Source organism: Pyrus communis, chromosome 4, assembly GCF_963583255.1.
Source record: "Pyrus communis chromosome 4, drPyrComm1.1, whole genome shotgun sequence".
Classification (NCBI taxonomy): domain Eukaryota; kingdom Viridiplantae; phylum Streptophyta; class Magnoliopsida; order Rosales; family Rosaceae; genus Pyrus; species Pyrus communis.
Window position 1 is genome coordinate 1,107,901 of NC_084806.1, and position 17,424 is coordinate 1,125,324.

A 17,424-nucleotide genomic window follows, 5' to 3' on the forward strand; every position below is an offset into this window, starting at 1 on the left:
AAATGAATTTGGATACTCTCCGGACCTTAGTGTTTGAAGTCTAAGGATCAGGAAATTCAGACACTTGGATTGTGTAAAAGAGTAAGCGGAGCCTTTGGTTTGTGTGAGGAGGGTTGTAGGCCATCGGATTTTATTTGAGTGATCCGAATTGTCCTGCCCTTGGACACCACACGGTGAGATCCAGAGTGGCTTTCTATCCATGCAAATTGGCCCCAACTTCACCGGAAGGGCGACGTATAGCTTAAACTAAGATGATCGGTTGTACATGCATATTTTCAAATCACTGAACAATGTTAGATGATTGAATATCTAGGTCAGACCAGTTGACAAGAGTAGTATATGCGGTCCTCTGCACTCAAGTTCGGATTCTTATAATTAATTAGAGTAACTTAATTTTTCAACAAAACAAAAAAAGAATTAGAGTAATTTAATTGGAATGTTGCCTTGTGCAAGAAAAGTCAAACACCAAAACTCAAAGGCACCTCCCACCGAGAAAAATCAAAATCGGTGTGTACTTTCATAAGTGGGCTTGGGTGTCTAACTTTTATGGGCCCCTGGCTATAAAAGCCCGTAATTGTATACATATAATATATTTCGTTATTTTCCGGCTATTTTTTTATTTACACTCACCACGAAACGAATCAAACGCCGGCCCAGAACTGAAAAGCGCGCCAAGAAGCCGCGCATATCAATTCTCATGGCCATCGACTCTCTCGTCCTCGGTAGTTCTACCCCTCCACCTTCTTCCCCAATACTCTCTCTGCATTTTCTTTCTTCTGTTAATATTTTTTTGCCCTAAATTGAATTTTCTGTTGTACTCAGGCGCCGGGCAAGAGGTCGGTAAGAGCTGCGTGGTGGTGACAATCAATGGGAAGCGAATCATGTTCGACTGCGGAATGCACATGGGCTATCTCGACCACCGCCGCTACCCCGATTTCTCTCGCATTCCCAAATCGCAGAACGAGTCGAACTTCGATCACTCCCTTACTTGCATCATCATCACCCACTTGTAAGAACTCAAATTTATTTTTCTATTTTAATTTATTTTTATAATTATTGATGGTTTATTCGAGTTAACTCAGTATTTGTTGATTTTGTGCAATTGGGTGACGCAGTCACTTAGATCACGTTGGGGCTCTTCCTTACTTCACCGAAGTCTGCGGTTATCAGGGTCCAATTTACATGACGGTAAGGTGCTCGATGAAATGTCTCCGTGAATTCATATTTTGGTGGGTGTTGTTGTAATGATTTTTCGTGATTGTGCTGCAGTATCCGACAAAGGCATTGTCTCCTATAATGTTGGAGGACTATCGAAAAGTGATGGTGGAGCGAAGGGGCGAGGAAGAGCAGTTTTCGTCTTATCACATTGCCGAGTGCATGAAGAAAGGTACATAACATTTTCATATGATTTTGTAGTAAGCTCCTTGAACATTGGAACCGATACATGTTGTTTTTGTTTTTTTGGGGGTGTTTTCTGTATGGCTCCTCAATGCAGTAGTACCAGTGGATCTGAAGCAGACAGTGCAGGTTGATAAAGACCTTCAAATCCGTGCATACTATGCAGGACATGTAAGGCTTGTTTATCTCTCATATTGAATGCACTGTGTCTTGATAGCCATGTTTTCGTGTACCGCAACTGAATTATAGCTCTACTATTTGATGTGTCATTCCTTGAGTCCTAATAACTTATTATACTTCTAAGGTTCTTGGAGCCGCAATGTTTTACGCAAAGGTGGGAGACGCCACTATGGTGTACACGGGAGACTATAATATGACACCAGATAGGCATCTTGGAGCAGCTCAAATTGACCGACTAAATTTGGACCTTCTTATTTCAGAGTATGGGATGTCTTTCTTTTGTATATTGTTTGGACTTTGCACCTCAACAACTGCTGCACATTCAACTTTTTCTTGGATCTCCTTTGTTGATGAACTTAGGGTACAAAACTTATGCTGCATGAAATTTTTGTTTCCCGTGGACTTGCTTATAAGTAGGCTTCTCCTAATATTTTCCTGTCACAGATCCACGTATGCAACAACCATACGCGATTCAAAATATGCCCGGGAAAGAGAATTTCTCAGAGCTGTAAGTAAATGATAAAGTAGAAGTGTCAACAGTTCATGTTATAGTTTTAACTTGAATTACGAGGGTCATAATAATCAAACTATCGGTCCTTTGATATGCAACTCCTTGCTTTAAGCGGCAATTTGCATACATGTTTTCATGCATGCATTCATTTGTAAAACCTGGTGGCAGTCAAAATTGGATACAAAAGTTTTCTTGCGTTTGTCCCTTAAAGGCAGTTTTGCTGGTTATTTTTAATGTAATTTAATTCAGGTTCATAAATGTGTTGCTGCCGGTGGAAAAGTTCTAATTCCAACTTTTGCTCTTGGAAGAGCTCAGGTATTATGCCACACCAATTCTAATTCCTTGTATCTTTATGTTTTATCTTGTTCTGTTTCTTTTTGTGCTAATGTTTTGGTAGCCAATGCTGAGCCCTGGTTGTGAAATTTGTTCTGAAAGTAATCTAATATTTTGTAGGAACTGTGTATCTTGTTGGAAGATTACTGGGAGCGCATGAATCTAAAGGTTCCTATTTACTTCTCAGCAGGTTTGCACTAGCTGCTGTTCTTTCCTCTCCACATCTATTAACTGTTTGCAGGAACTGTAATTTTCATTGCTTGCATAATTACATCAATTGGATCAGAATATTTTGAGACCTATACAAGGGGTAATTGAATCTTTGAGATGATTCTAGAAACCTATCGGCGCGCCTGAAAATCTTTTACAGTTTCTCAATTTCTGGGAGTGCCTTCATTTTCCTATTGGTATATAGTGGTGTATCAAATTTCTACTGACGATGTTAATTCTTTCAGGTTTGACCCTTCAAGCCAATATGTATTATAGGATGCTTATCAGTTGGACCAGTCAGAAAGTCAAAGAAACGTACTCCACGCATAATGCCTTTGATTTTAAGAACGGTACTTTTTTTATCTGACTTGCGGAAGGATTAAAGTAGTAGTTTATGAGAAATCAAGATACGATGTTGTAACGCGTAATCGAAAAAAAAAAAAAAAAAAATACAATCTTACTCTTTGGGATTGAAGCAGAACAGATTAAGAGTGAGTAATTTGTCAAGTACCAATATAAGACATTCATGAAAAGGGGGAACTGCTCAGCACTATTATGCACATATGATTACGAGAATTGATTCTGGAAAATATTATTCCATTGCTTGATATCTAATTGTTTACTGAGGCCTCCATCTTACTCTTATTGTTTTGAATGTTAAAGCTCACAAGTTTGATCGTTCGATGATGCATGCTCCTGGACCCTGTGTTCTGTTTGCCACACCAGGGATGATCAGTGGTGGCTTTTCACTTGAGGTTTTCAAGCACTGGGCTCCTTCGGCGATGAATCTTGTTACACTTCCCGGGTAATTGCCTCTTTCTGTTTCATATGTTTTAAATATCAAATTTAATTCTCAGATATCAGTACTAAATTTCTGGGTTGGAATCTGAACTTTTTAGTCATTGTTCCTCTTTTCTTTTCTAGGTATTGTGTGGCTGGAACCATAGGGCATAAATTGATGTCGGGAAAACCCACCAAAATTGATCTGGACAAGGACACACAAATTGATGTTCGATGCCAGGTTCGCCTTTATATTCCTTAAGTTTCGATTTAAGTCCCGTTACAGAGTGTGATTATCTGCGTGCCAAAATCACTTTCTGGAGTGTTTGGTTTTTGATATTTTGATTGTTGCTTACATATATAACTCTTATACATTCTTTTGGAATTACCAGATTCATCAGTTGTCTTTCAGTCCTCACACAGACGCCAAAGGAATTATGGATCTTGTAAAATTTCTCTCCCCGAAGCACGTCATACTTGTTCATGGCGAGAAGCCGAGGATGGCGATTCTAAAAGGAAAAATCCAGTCGGAGCTGGGAATTCAGTGTTACGACCCTGCAAACAATGAGACCGTGTCAGTTCCATCAACCCACTACGCGAAAGCAGTAGCTTCCAACGTGTTCATCCGAAGCTGTTCGAATCCAAACTTCAAGTTCTCGAAAAGAAGTTCAGAAGATGAACACGGTTTGAATTTGGGAACCAGAAATTCGCCTCCAGGACTGCAAGTAAGCGATGAAAGGGCAGCAGAAGGGGTTTTGGTTATGGAGAAAAGCAAAAAAACGAAGGTAGTACACCAAGACGAGCTTATGCTTATGTTAGGAGAGAAAAAGCATCAAGTACAATTTGCTTATTGCTGCCCTGTTCAAACTGGCAACTTGAAAGAGGCCAAAAGCACTTCGGGAAACGACGATCAGCTTTGCAAATCTGAGAGAGGCTCTCGGCTTCTCCGCAGATTATCTGCGGAACTTTCAAATGAGCTTTCTGAGGGGAACATCCAAGACTTTGAGGATCACCTTGAAGTGGCATCGTTTCGCGCATCCGTTTGCTTGAAGGAAAACTGCCCTCACAGATTACTGGATGGCCATGGCGTTCGGAATAAATCTGAAGAAGCAGTTTATTTCTGCTGCAGTTGGGCAATGGCAGATGAGAAGCTTGCATGGCAAGTCATTTCAATCTGTCAAAATTTCTCCATGCACGAGCAAAACAAGGGGGCTTCTACCCTGTAGGCAGTCCCCGATGGTCGGGGACTTATTTACCCTTGGAACGTCACTATGACAGTGTCTCAAATTAATAATCTACTATAGTAGAATATTAAGCACATGACAGAGCGTTATTAGCTTGAGATCGTTTCAGATGGTGGCAGATCACGAGAGGAGCACGTGTGAAGAGAACAAACGTACGCGCATCAGAGAACAAACCTCGTGTTGTCCAACCCTACCAGCACGTGGTGGTAGATCCTTTTGGAGACTTGTCTGGGTTGGACTCTGCAACTGCTGCTTGCTTGGTTGACCGCGTTGACTTGTAGGTGAGTTGAAAGGAAGCTAGTAGATTTTTTTTTTTTTTTTTGAGTACATCGATATTTTTACATTAAGAGAAAGGGAGTTCGGCTAACCATACAATGGGTAACTTAATTTGATATTGAATTCGCCATCCATGAGATGTGAACCTAAGACCTCTCACTTTCAAGTGAAGAGAATTATCACCAGACTGTAGTTCTGAGTGACAAAAGAAAGCTAGTAGTTAGTTCCTTTATTTATTCCTTCAAAATATTTTAATCGACTAAAATCATGAATTCAATTGGATGAAAGGGACTTTTAGAATTTAGAAGGTTCAAAATATGAATATGTGTATGCATGTAGATCGCCTTCATTTATTGGATGGGGTTTTCACAGCAAAAATGCATAAAAAGCATGAGTCATGAATTAACCACCTGTTTTTTTGCTTCTTTATCAAATGGGAATTGTGTTCATAATTTTCAACCAAAAGAGCCACATGAAGGGCCGGTTTAGAGTTACTTAATTTTTTTTTTTTTAATTTTGAGGTTAAAGTTGTCTTTGAAAAAAAAACTTTTTTTTTTAAATTTTAAATTATGGGTGTAAAATAGTAGAAACAAAAACAGTTCACCCATACTTCTAAATTTTTATTTTTTATAGGCAGCAGGTGAATGATACCAATTAATAAAACTTTCATGTTAAAAATCTTACCTCGGTCTCTCTTTTTGCTTTTGCTGTATTTTTTGCACAATAGTTTACTAACACTTACTTTTTCAACATCTATTTATTCTCACAGGATAGTAGAATTAGTTTTGAAAAAAAAATATAGCATATATGGAAAAAATAGCTAATAATGCATTCCATTTTTGCTTGGATTTATGTATAAAAAAAAAAGAAGAAAAAAGTGTGATTCAAAATAGAAAAAAAAAAGGAATAATTTTTAAAAAGGAATTAAAATCTAGTGAAATTGAAATAAAGGGAAGAAGAAGTTGATTTCAAAACGGCGCGGTGGCGTCGTCGTGCGTTGGCATTTGGCGCAAAAAACAAACTCAACGGAGGACTCTATGTACGTAAAATTACCAAAAAACCATTAAAAACCTTCACCTGCCATTCAACAGCACAAGCACAGCGTCGTGGAGATTCTGAGACTTCGAGACCTCGCAAACTCTGGAAATTCCTAAATTGTCCCTCACCTCCTCCATCTTTGTCAACTCACGCTCTCCATCCTACTCAATTCACTCTTCACTCCACAAATTTTATTGAAATTATAAATTAATCGTTATGTCTTTCTTTTTCTCCCAATAGTAATCGCCAATTGAATTTCAATTTCCATCACAAAGCATGTCGTCGGAATCTTCAGCTGCGGCGGCGGCGGAGGCCGAGTCACGTGCGCCGCTTCTTGTATCGCGCCAGGGGAGCAGCGGCCGCGAGTCGTCCGACCTCGGCTCCCCGACTACTCGGTCCGCCACGCTGGCGATGCTGCTGGGGCGGGCCACCGGGCGCAGGGGGCCGTCGATGCTGGTGCGGGAGACGGCGGCGCGGGAGCTGGACGAGCGGCGCGCCGACTGGGGGTACTCGAAGCCGGTAGTGGCTCTGGACATGATGTGGAACACGGCGTTCGTGGTGGTGTCGGTGGTGATGCTGTTGTGGACGAAGGACGAGCAGCCTAACACGCCGATCCGGCTGTGGATCTGCGGGTATGCGCTGCAGTGTATTGTGCACGTGGTGCTGGTGTGGGTGGAGTATCGGAGGAGGAATAATATTGCTCGGAGGCTTAGTAGGAGGAACCAGGAGGCCCAGCAGGAGGAGCACCAGGTCGATATCGATACTGTTGATACGGACGATGAAGAAGCAGCTGGGGAATTGCCGAATTCCACTCGCTCCAGGTTCCATTTTTCTTGCTTTTTATTTTTTGAACAAAAAATATTATTTACGCTTAAAGAGAGTGGTAGTCAGGTTAGTAATAATGTGATTCAAATTTGCATTTGGCGAGAATCGAACATAAGATTATTCATTTACAACTGAAGTGAAGAGGAATAGCACTAGGTCGTAGTACCAAGTGACTACTAATTTTGTTTGAATTTATGGAGTTCAAATTGGACGGTAGAAAGCAGTTTAATTGACTAGTAATTCTGATTAATGGGCTGCTGTTTCGTAATATTATGTATTAAATTGGAGATTAGTGAATACACTTAGACTACTTTATTTGCATCTGTTTGAAGAAATGGGATTGAAACTTGACCCAAAAGAAAGAAGAAAGTTGAAAAAGCTCCTTAAACTGGAAACTGGTGTCAAAGTTGATCAGTGCAAGAGACGGTCCTATAACATTGTTTTAATCCTGCAGTCCAATTATACGTAATCTTCTATGTTGCCCGAGTCACTATATTTACTGCATTACTTGTTCCTTTGCCCTTTACCGTTCCCTTTTTTACTTACATATTGCAGCTATGATGGCTGTTTCTGTGTTTGTTATGAAAACCCCAACTTAACTCGACCATTGAAACTCCAATCTAGACATAATTCATAATTATCTCTAGTATTCATATTGTTTGGAAATGACGCAAGCAAAATATGCTTTCTTGTTCGATTTGACCGCTGTTATGATTGCTTTCTATGGTATTTGATTCCAGGCCCTAGCCTTATCTGCAATTAGAGTTTTCATCATTTTTGCTGACTATAAACTGTTTTATATGGCCTAGCGTCTCTAAACGATGTGAAACGGTGAATACAATGGTGTCATTTCTCTGGTGGATAGTTGGTTTCTATTGGGTAGTCTCTGGCGGTGAAGTTCTTCTGCAAAATGCTCCACGTTTGTACTGGTATTTCTGTAATCAATCTATTGAGACTTGTTCCTTGACCTGAAAATATAGGCATCATGTGTGTTTGGCTGTGTTTATGGAGATATTTCCTTTTTTATGACTTGGTAATTTAATCTGTTTCAACAAATGGCTCTTTAGGAATTTATTAGTTTCACCAGAAGTGGAGTAATGACATTATAATGTAAGCGGTGAATACAGAAGCTGGAGGAAAGCAGATCACGTCTAAAACCTCACTGTTAAGTACTATAGTGACCGTCAACTTCTAACTGCTATATCTGCTTCTGAATTTGCACAGGTTGGCTGTGGTTTTTCTGGCATTTGATGTCTTTTTTGCCATCTTCTGTGTTGTCCTGGCATGTTTGATTGGAGTTGCTCTTTGTTGCTGTTTGCCATGCATCATTGCAATTCTTTACGCCGTTGCAGGACAGGTATGAAGAGAGAACCTATAACTATGATTCAAAATTTTCTTGACAAAATAGTGGAGTTGTCATTGCTTATTCTTGGCTATTTTTTTGGTGTGACAATGTAGGAAGGTGCATCCGAAGCAGATCTTAGAATTCTGCCAACATACAGGTTTCGAGCGAGCTGTGAGGAAAAACCTAGTGTTGGAGCTGGGAAAATGATTCCGGTAGAAACAACCAGTGGGTACCTAGCAGTTGAGCGTGTTCTTTTATCTGAGGACGCGGTATGTTATGGCATCACGTTATCATGCATTGCAACTACATTTCAGTCTATTAGTGAAAAAGTCCATTTGTCCTACTTAGCAAGTCAGATATATGTCTACATATGCGTATTATTGCATTTGCTACGTCTTAAATTCTGACAAATTAAGGCTTTAAAGATTTATGGTTTTTTGCTTTTATTCTTTTCAGGAGTGTTGTATATGTCTCAGCCCGTATGAGGATGGGACAGAGCTTCATACGCTTCCCTGTAACCATCATTTCCACGCGACGTGCATTGTGAAATGGCTTAAAATGAATGCAACATGTCCTCTCTGCAAGTTCAACATTCTTAAGGGAAATGAACCGGTTTAAAGGATCGATGGGAAACTGCAAGTGCCGTATGTATAGAAACTGTGAAGTCTGCAAAGCTTTTTAAATAGTTATATCGATTTGAATTACAGCATAGTAAACTGGACATCATTTTGTCTGTTTTCCGGCCATTTGGAGTCGCCTTTGATTCATTCAGTTTTTATCCGTGCTGTTTCACGCCTGTGCAAAAAATGGAGATACAGGTAACAGGCTTCAAAATCTTGTTAATCTGTTGCATTGGGTTCCTTTCCGAGCAAGTAAAAACGATTGTTTTGGATATTATGTATTCATGTTGTTGTTCCGACGTTGCTGAGTTCAACGATTGTTTTGCATATTTACATCTTGCGCGCTTCAAGTCGAATCGACCCGTGCGATTCTTCCTTCTCCATTTTCCTGCAACTGCATTTTCGTGTAGGTGCAACGTGACGACTTCTAGAAGACCAATAGATAATACATGAACCTTTATATAGTTCCCGGTGGCTGGCTAACTAAATCCGAATGCAGTGGTGGGTGGCTACCCTGCGTGACATGCCACAAAACTAACAGTGGAATTGATTGAGTGTATCGTAGCACTGCGTTGACATAAAAACAAGCCAAACTTGCGTAATCCGCCCATCAAATACCTTGTACGCCGCTATATGTGCCACTGGAAGCCCTTGGCTTCCAAACCTTTGCGAAAAGGGAAATGTCGCCGATAAGATCTACGGACCTTGTGCGACAAGTTTCATCCGGAAAACGCAGCGTTGGGTTCAACCAATCTTTACTAGCACTGCAGGAGTTAAACCATTTTCTGCTTTGTTAATCTTTGTAGGAAAAAAATGTCTCACATGTGCGACACAAAAATGGAATGAGGCTAACCGCTACAAGGTAGATTAGTGGTTTGGGGTGAATTTCATATCATATTGTTGATCCTGAGTAGTCAAGAAGAGGCTCAAAATGCCTTTACAAGTCTTCTTAACCCTCAAAAGAGTAGACTGTCGTTATTTTATCACCAACTGATCTCTTAAATAAAACAAGGAATAACATTTTTGTTCTAATAGAAAAACATAATAGGCACCCAATTAAAAATAAACAAGCGACTAAAATTCTTGTTTGAATACAATTCTTACATGTATTTAATATAATCACTTGATGATTATACCAGATACATATATTCATAGTCCGTCCTAATAATAGAAGTCTTATGTGTTTTTATTTTGTTTTTAAACAAACGATATTATTTGCATTGAGAGAATGAATGAGTGAGCTAATAATAGTACGGTTTAAATTCGCCTTTGATGATAATCCAAATCCATATTTAATTATGTAATAATAATCTTCCTTACCATAACTGCGAGACCCATGAAAATCATGCTGAACCGGATCCTCCGGTTTAGTCCAAAGCAGCTTTTAAATTGCCCGCCACAAAGAAAGCCTCCCCAAAACCCTGTTTTACAAATCTCCCCACCCGCGCTGCAATTAATGTCAGTCGTAGCCATGTGAAAATTTTGCTCCCGATTTCAGGACTTCCCCTGTTTGGTTCCCGAGAAAGGGAGGGAAAACCGGCTCAACATTTCAGTTTTACCACCCTGGAAGAGTTTCAATCTCTCAAATTTGCCCGTTCGAAGTGCTAGGGTTTCGGACGCCATGTCCTGGGAGGATGAAATCGTTATGCGTGATGTCACCCATGCAGGCCTCGTCGTCGGCGACCGCATTGGCCGTGAAGTCGCGTCGCAGCTCGATCTTGAAGTAGCCCTAGAAGCTTCCCGATACGCCAGTCACCCCTATTCTACTCATCCCAGAGAGGCAATTTCCGTAATTTATGCGAATTAAAAGCTTCGATTTTTGTGGTAGAAGTTTTATATTTATGACTCAGATTGCAACGTGTTGGTTTTAGGCTGATTGTTTCTCTTGTAAGATTTTCGGCTTTGTTATTCGTATGGCTGCATTTGTTCTTTGTGAAGTATATATTCCCAAGTATAGTTGCATACCAATATATTCCCAAGTATAGTTGCATACCAATTATTGTTAGTATAACCTTGAACTGGATCATTGTTCTTGAACTGAAGCATCGGCATTAATTTTGTACTTGGTAATGATAGGACTTCTTGAATTTATTGTATTTTTTTTTGTTATTCAGCGCTACCGCACTGGTGGATCACTAAGTGTATTATTTAGGCAATGTGTGTGAGAGTTGTGTAGCACGGATGGTATTTGTCATGTGTGCCATTTTAATTGCAATCTTCTGACAGTGAACGGGTATCTTTCTTTCTAAGTTGCTTGATCATAACATTAATAATGTTTTACATTATTTTTAATAAATTAATTATGATAAAAGTCATTTTTGATGTGTTATTCAAACTTGTTTTCTGTTCGTAAGTAGTGCCTTTTTTCATGTTAGTATTTGACAATCTGGTACTACGGTGGTATCATATTTTTGTTTAGATAGTATGACTCGAATTCAGTTCTATTCTCCAAAGCTTTACAATGATGTTTACCTCCATTGCAGTGGCCACCTTTGGTTGAGGTGGTGGATAATTGGGAGTTGCCTCTGGTACTTATTGAAAGATACAATGCAGCTGGTGGGGAAGGAAATTCATTATGTGGGATTTTTCCTGAGATTCGTAGGGCATGGGCATCAATAGATAGCTCCTTGTTTCTCTGGCGTGTCGACAAGTGGTGAGTGTATAGTCAAATGATAATACTACTAATAGAATAACTATGAAAGTAAAGAATTTCAAGGTGTGGATAACATAACTAGCATCATACTTGTAGCTTTTTGACCACTGGTCCATGGTTTTCATCTCCACACTTTCGATTAAATCCCTCTGACATTCTCTATTTATCAGGGATGGACAATGTCCGGAATATAGTGGGGAGGATCAAGCTATTTGTGCTGTTGGCCTTGCTAAATCTAAACCTGGTGTTTTCATTGAAGCTATTCAGTATCTTTTGATTTTAGCAACCCCTGTTGAGGTATGTTGGTTACTATCTGATTTATTTTATGTCTATATTCCCATAGGTACAAGTCCTACAACTGAAAACTGAATTCCAGGCATTGCCTAGTTGATCCCACATAGATTGTGGTGTTAAGATTAATTGCTGCTTTAGAATTTCATTTCTTACTCTTTTCCTGTGAAGTTAGTGATGACTGCTTAAAATTATTACCAGTGGGCATACATTGCTTTTAATTATACTTAGATATTTTTATAAGTTGGATTACTAAGACATACTTGTTTATCTAAACTAAGGATAGAGTTTTCCCTAAGCAAGTTGGTGGTCGCAGTTTGAGTCCTGGAAAATACAATCTGGAGACACGGGTATGGCTTGGCAGAAGCCTCCAGTATCGGTCTGCCTTTCTTTTTAGAAGATATTTAACTTGAGAATTGAATATTCAGTAATAATCAGGTACAAATTTTTATTTTTCTGTTTTTGACTTCCTTGACTTTTGTTTAAGCCGTATCTTCTTTTTGATACTTGCCATCAAGCGTTTCTTTTAATTTGTTTGCAGCATAGAGCTTTTAACAATTTCTAGGTTGAAGTTTGTAGTTTTCCTTAATCGTCTCTGCCTTTTATCAGTTAAATCTTGTAGGAGTATGTTGCTCTGGAGGGGCTGATGGCACAGATCCATATGCAGAAATCTCACTACAGCCATTGCCAGAGTATACAGTACCATCTGACGGAATCACAATGACATGTATCACATGTACCGATAAGGGTCGTATTTTCCTTGCTGGGCACGATGGCCACATTTATGAGCTACATTATATGACTGGATCAGGCTGGCAAAAGCGTTATCGGAAAGTTTGTCTGACTGCTGGTATAGGAAGTGTTATCTCAAGGTTGGTTGGACTATCTTATTTTTTTCCTTTCTTTGCACTCTTCAAAGTTATAATTATGCTGGTGGTTTTTCCAATTTTCACCTAAAAGTTTGAAGTTGGATATTCTTTTCAAAGATAACATATTAACATGACGTGTTTTTTTATTTTTGTTTTCAGATGGGTAGTACCTAATGTTTTTAAGTTTGGAGCTGTTGACCCCATTGTTGAAATGGTTTTTGATAATGAAACATTCTGTATGCGCGGACTGAAGAAATGAAACTTCAGGTGTATATTGTGGGGCAAAATGCTGATGGGCCATTGAAGAAAGTGGCAGAAGAAAGGAATCTGATAAATCAGAGGGATCAATATGGGGGTAGACAATCAACTGGACCTTGAAGTTCAAATCGATTGACAAAGTCATCAATAGTCTGCATATCACCATTGTCTACACTGGAATCCAAGTCTCTACACCTTGTTGTTGTTTTGTCAGATGGCAGAAGCATGTATCTTACCACTTCTCCATCTAGTAGTAATCTAGGTGGGTTCAATACAAACCATTATAAACCTACCTGTTTAAAAGTTGTGACGACAAGGCCTTCTCCTCCACTAGGGGTCAGTGGTGGACTTGCCTTTGGAAGCATGTCTCTTGTGTTGAGGCAGGACATTATTCTGCTGGTACTCTTGTCCTTTCTGATTCATCTCCAGCAACCACATCTTCTCTTCTCATTGTGAGCCGCGATTCAATCGCACAATCAACTGGGTTAAGTACTTCAGGGATAAGTTCAAGGAGTTCTCGGGCATCGCGGGAATCCATATCTTCTTTACCAGTTGAAGGACGAATGCTTTCTGTAGCAGATGTTTTCCCCTTGCCTGATACTGCAACAACTGTACTGTCCCTATATTCAGAAATCGAATACGGTGGATATGAAGGCTTGGATGAGTCCTGTGAAAAGGTATCTGGAAAGCTTTGGGCCAGAGGAGACCTTTCAATCCAACATATAATGCCAAGGAGGTGCGTTGTTGTTTTCAGTACTATGGGAATGACGGAAATAGTTTTCAATAGACCTGTGGACATTCTGAGGAGGTTTTTTGAGGCCAACACCCCCAGGTCAATCTTAGAAGAATTCTTCAATCGTTTTGGAGCTAGTGAGGCTGCTGCAATGTGTCTAATGCTTGCAGCTAGGATAGTACATTCAGAAACTCTTGTAAGTAATGTTGTTGCACAGAAGGCGGCTGAAGCTTTTGAAGACCCAAGATTAGTTGGGATGCCACAACTTGGGGGTAGCAGTGCATTATCTAGTACTAGAACAACTGCTGGGGGATTCAGCATGGGGCAAGTTGTTCAGGAGGCTGAGCCTGTGTTTTCAGGTGCACATGAAGGGCTCTGTTTGTGCGCTGCAAGGTTACTATTTCCTCTGTGGGAACTTCCTGTCATGGTTATAAAGGGTGGTTTAGGTTCTGCAGATACTATGTCAGAAGATGGGTTAGTCGTATGCAGACTCTCTCTTGAGGCTATGCAAGTCCTTGAAAACAAGATTCGTTCGCTAGAGAATTTTTTGAGGTCCAGAAAGAGCCAAAGGAGGGGACTTTATGGTTGTGTTGCTGGTTTAGGAGATCTGACTGGTTCTATTCTTTATGGAGCTGGTTCAGAATTAGGTGGTGGTGGCCGTGGTATGGTGAGGAACTTATTCGGTGCTTACTCAAGGAACACTGAGTCTAGTGATGGTGGTATGTCTAATAAAAGGCAGAGATTACCATATGGTCCTGCTGAACTAGCAGCAATGGAGGTAGTTTTCTTATATATTTAATGTACCAAGGTGTTTGTTTATACAATATTTTTTCTTTCCTTTTCCTAATTTTTATTTATCTTTTATCCTACAGGTGAGGGCAATGGAATGCATCAGGCAGTTACTTCTTAGATCCAGTGAAGCCCTGTTTCTGCCCCAGCTTCTTTCACAGCACCATGTCACATGCCTGGTTCAGGGGCTTGATGCTAACACAAGACAGAAATTAATTGTTTGTTCAGAGGAAGGTGACCACCTTGCGACAAGGCTAATATCTGCTCTTGTGGAAGTAATGCAATTTTACTTTTAACATTGAGGAATCTCAGTTTGGCAAAATTTCCTTTTCTTTCCCACGCTTGTTTATCAGGTTTATTTATTTATTGCAACTCTTCATTCTGATATTTTCTTGTCATTCATTGCTCCAGTATTATACCGGTCCTGATGGCAGGGGGGCAGTAGATGATATTAGTGGGAGATTACGGGAAGGCTGTCCAAGCTATTATAAGGAGTCTGATTACAAGTTTTTTCTAGCTGTGGAGTGTCTTGAGAGAGCTGCTGTAACTCCAGATCCTGAGAAGGAGAGTCTTGCTAGAGAAGCCTTCAATTTCTTAAGTAAAGTTCCAGAATCTGCTGATTTGCGAACTGTTTGCAAACGGTTTGAGGATTTGAGGTCAATTTCTTGGGACTAAACCCAGTGCTGCCCAGTGCTGTTTTGTTTGGTTGTCTATACTTAGGTCATTATGTCTTAGACCTAAAATTGATTATGTTGCAGGTTTTATGAAGCAGTGGTTCGCTTGCCTCTACAATAGGCACAGGCTCTTGACCCAGCTGGTGATGCTTTTAATGCCCAAATTGATGCAGCAGTTAGAGAGCATGCACTTGCTCAACATGAACAGTGCTATGAGATTGTCATCAGTGCATTGCGTTCTCTGAAAGGCAAGCCTTTCCAGAGGGAGTTTGGTTCTCCTTTGAGGCCTGCTGCACAATCTGTCCTTGATCAGGTCTCTCGGAACAAATATATTTCCCAGATTGTTCAGCTGGGCATTCAGTCCCCTGACAGATTATTTCACGAGTATTTATATCGTGCTGTGATTGATTTGGGCCTCGAAAATGCATTGTTGGAGTATGGAGGTCCTGATTTGGTGCCGTTTCTAGGAAGTGTTATTTCTGGGGTAACATCAGCCAGTTCTCCAATTGGTCACTCAGGAACAAGCATCCCATCCCATCAAGCCAAATATTCTGAACTGTTGGCACGGTATTATGTCTTGAAGAGGCAGCATCTGCTTGCAGCTCGTGTATTACTAAGACTGGCAGAGAGGCGCTCAAATGACACGGTGGATGTTCCTACTCTAGATCAAAGGTTAGCATATTTGTCCTTCTTTAGTTCTCTCTGGAGACCCGAGTTGTTGTGGTGCCTTTTCCAAACTCTGTCCCAGGGTTTTATATTTACCAGAAAATATGGCTAAATAGTTTGTGAGGTTTTTCTTTGCGTCTCTTTGTGTTTGTGTTGGGAGTTTTTAGTGCAAGCCGTTGTCCTAAGTAATGGTTTTTGTCAATTCCAGGTATCATTACCTAAGTAATGCAGTCCTACAGGCAAAAAATGCAAGTAACAATGATGGCATGGTAGGTTCTGCTCGAAGTGCTTATGATGATGGGTTGTTAGATTTGTTGGAAGGAAAGCTTTCTGTCCTTCGTTTTCAGATGAAGATCAAGGAGAAACTTGAGGCTTTTGCTTCCAGGATAGAAGCTTTGCCTGATGCATCGGAGCCTGTCCGAAGTGGAACTTCTGGTGATGCCAATCTTGCAATTATTGCACGAGAAAAGGCCAAGGAGCTATCATTAGATTTAAAGAATATAACTCAGCTCTACAATGAATACGCTCTTGCATTTGAACTTTGGGAGGTACTTGGTTTCTTCTGCTTGTCAATCACTCTGTTATTTCAAATTGCACCTTACTGCTTAATGGGTTGGGGAAATCTCGTTTTCATTTATAACTGAATTTTTGCTTTTCCTCTGCTGCACACAGATATGTCTAGAAATGCTATACTTTGCATACTATTCTGGTGATGCTGATAGTAGTATCATACGGGAGACTTGGGCTAGATTGATTGATCAAGCTCTTTCAAGGGGTGGCATTGCTGAAGCTTGTGCAGTTTTGAAGAGAGTTGGTTCTCACATTTATCCTGGAGATGGAGCTGGTTTACCCTTAGACACATTGTGTCTGCACCTCGAGAAAGCTGCAATGGAATATTGGAGAAACTCGCACGCCCAAACTCTAACACATATGCGTGCGCACACAAGTAGCTATAGAAGTTTGATTACTTCAAAAAATTTAAGAGTTACATGATTTTTCATTTTATTTTGTTTCATGTCTTTGTAGGATCGACTGGAATCAGGGGTTGAATCGGTTGGGGATGAAGATGTGGCAAGGGCTCTTCTTGCTGCATGCAAGGGTGCAACTGAGCCTGTATTGAACACTTATGACCAACTGTTGACGAGTGGTGCTATTTTGCCTTCACCGAACCTTAGGTTACGCCTTCTCCGATCAGTGCTAGTAGTACTGCGAGAGTGGGCAATGTCTGTGTTTGCACAGAGAATGGGTACTAGTGCTACTGGAGCTTCGTTAATTCTAGGTGGAACTTTCTCGATGGAGCAAACAGCAGTCCTCAACCAAGGGGTTCGAGATAAGATCTCAAGTGCGGCAAACAGGTGAGCATTTTCTTTGCTAAACATCGTTAAGAGTTTCAATCTATGATTATGTTCCGAGGTTAAGTTCTTTTGTTCCTGCTGTACGTGAAATTTCAGGTACATGACGGAGGTACGAAGTTTGGCCCTTCCACAAAGCCAGACTGAAGCTGTTTACCATGGCTTTCGAGAACTCGAAGAATCGCTGATTAGTCCCTTTTCTTTTGATCGGTTTTGATTGTTCATTGTACCATATGCAGTGTGCGAAAATTTTCTTTTTACTTACAACATTTTTTTCTTTTAAATTATGTTGTAATTTTCTGCAAAAGCGATGCAGCGATGAACAAGGAATGACACTTTAGTTTCTTTTTTTTTTTTTTTTTTTTTTTTTTTTTTGGAA

General features: G+C 40.2%; 2 protein-coding genes and 1 pseudogene across 2 annotated transcripts; all 3 read left to right on the top strand.

Moving 5' to 3' along the window:
• The first annotated feature begins 602 nt into the window (after window positions 1-602).
• On the top strand, window positions 603-5,187 carry LOC137731216 (cleavage and polyadenylation specificity factor subunit 3-II). The gene is made up of 13 exons (XM_068470319.1): window positions 603-722; window positions 823-1,009; window positions 1,116-1,188; window positions 1,270-1,387; window positions 1,496-1,569; window positions 1,703-1,839; window positions 2,023-2,086; window positions 2,339-2,404; window positions 2,543-2,612; window positions 2,878-2,982; window positions 3,296-3,437; window positions 3,557-3,653; window positions 3,805-5,187. Exons 1-13 carry the CDS (start codon window positions 698-700, stop codon window positions 4,636-4,638), a joined length of 1,992 nt encoding a protein of 663 aa, XP_068326420.1. The 5' UTR covers window positions 603-697; the 3' UTR covers window positions 4,639-5,187.
• Window positions 5,188-6,035: 848 nt separating this feature from the next.
• LOC137731217 (E3 ubiquitin protein ligase RIE1-like) lies at window positions 6,036-9,059 on the top strand. The gene is made up of 5 exons (XM_068470320.1): window positions 6,036-6,791; window positions 7,605-7,724; window positions 8,020-8,152; window positions 8,254-8,409; window positions 8,597-9,059. The coding sequence occupies exons 1-5, from the start codon at window positions 6,247-6,249 to the stop codon at window positions 8,756-8,758; spliced, it is 1,116 nt and encodes a 371-aa protein (XP_068326421.1). The 5' UTR covers window positions 6,036-6,246; the 3' UTR covers window positions 8,759-9,059.
• Window positions 9,060-10,195: 1,136 nt separating this feature from the next.
• LOC137732337 (nuclear pore complex protein NUP155-like) lies at window positions 10,196-17,367 on the top strand (annotated as a pseudogene).
• Window positions 17,368-17,424: the final 57 nt, after the last annotated feature.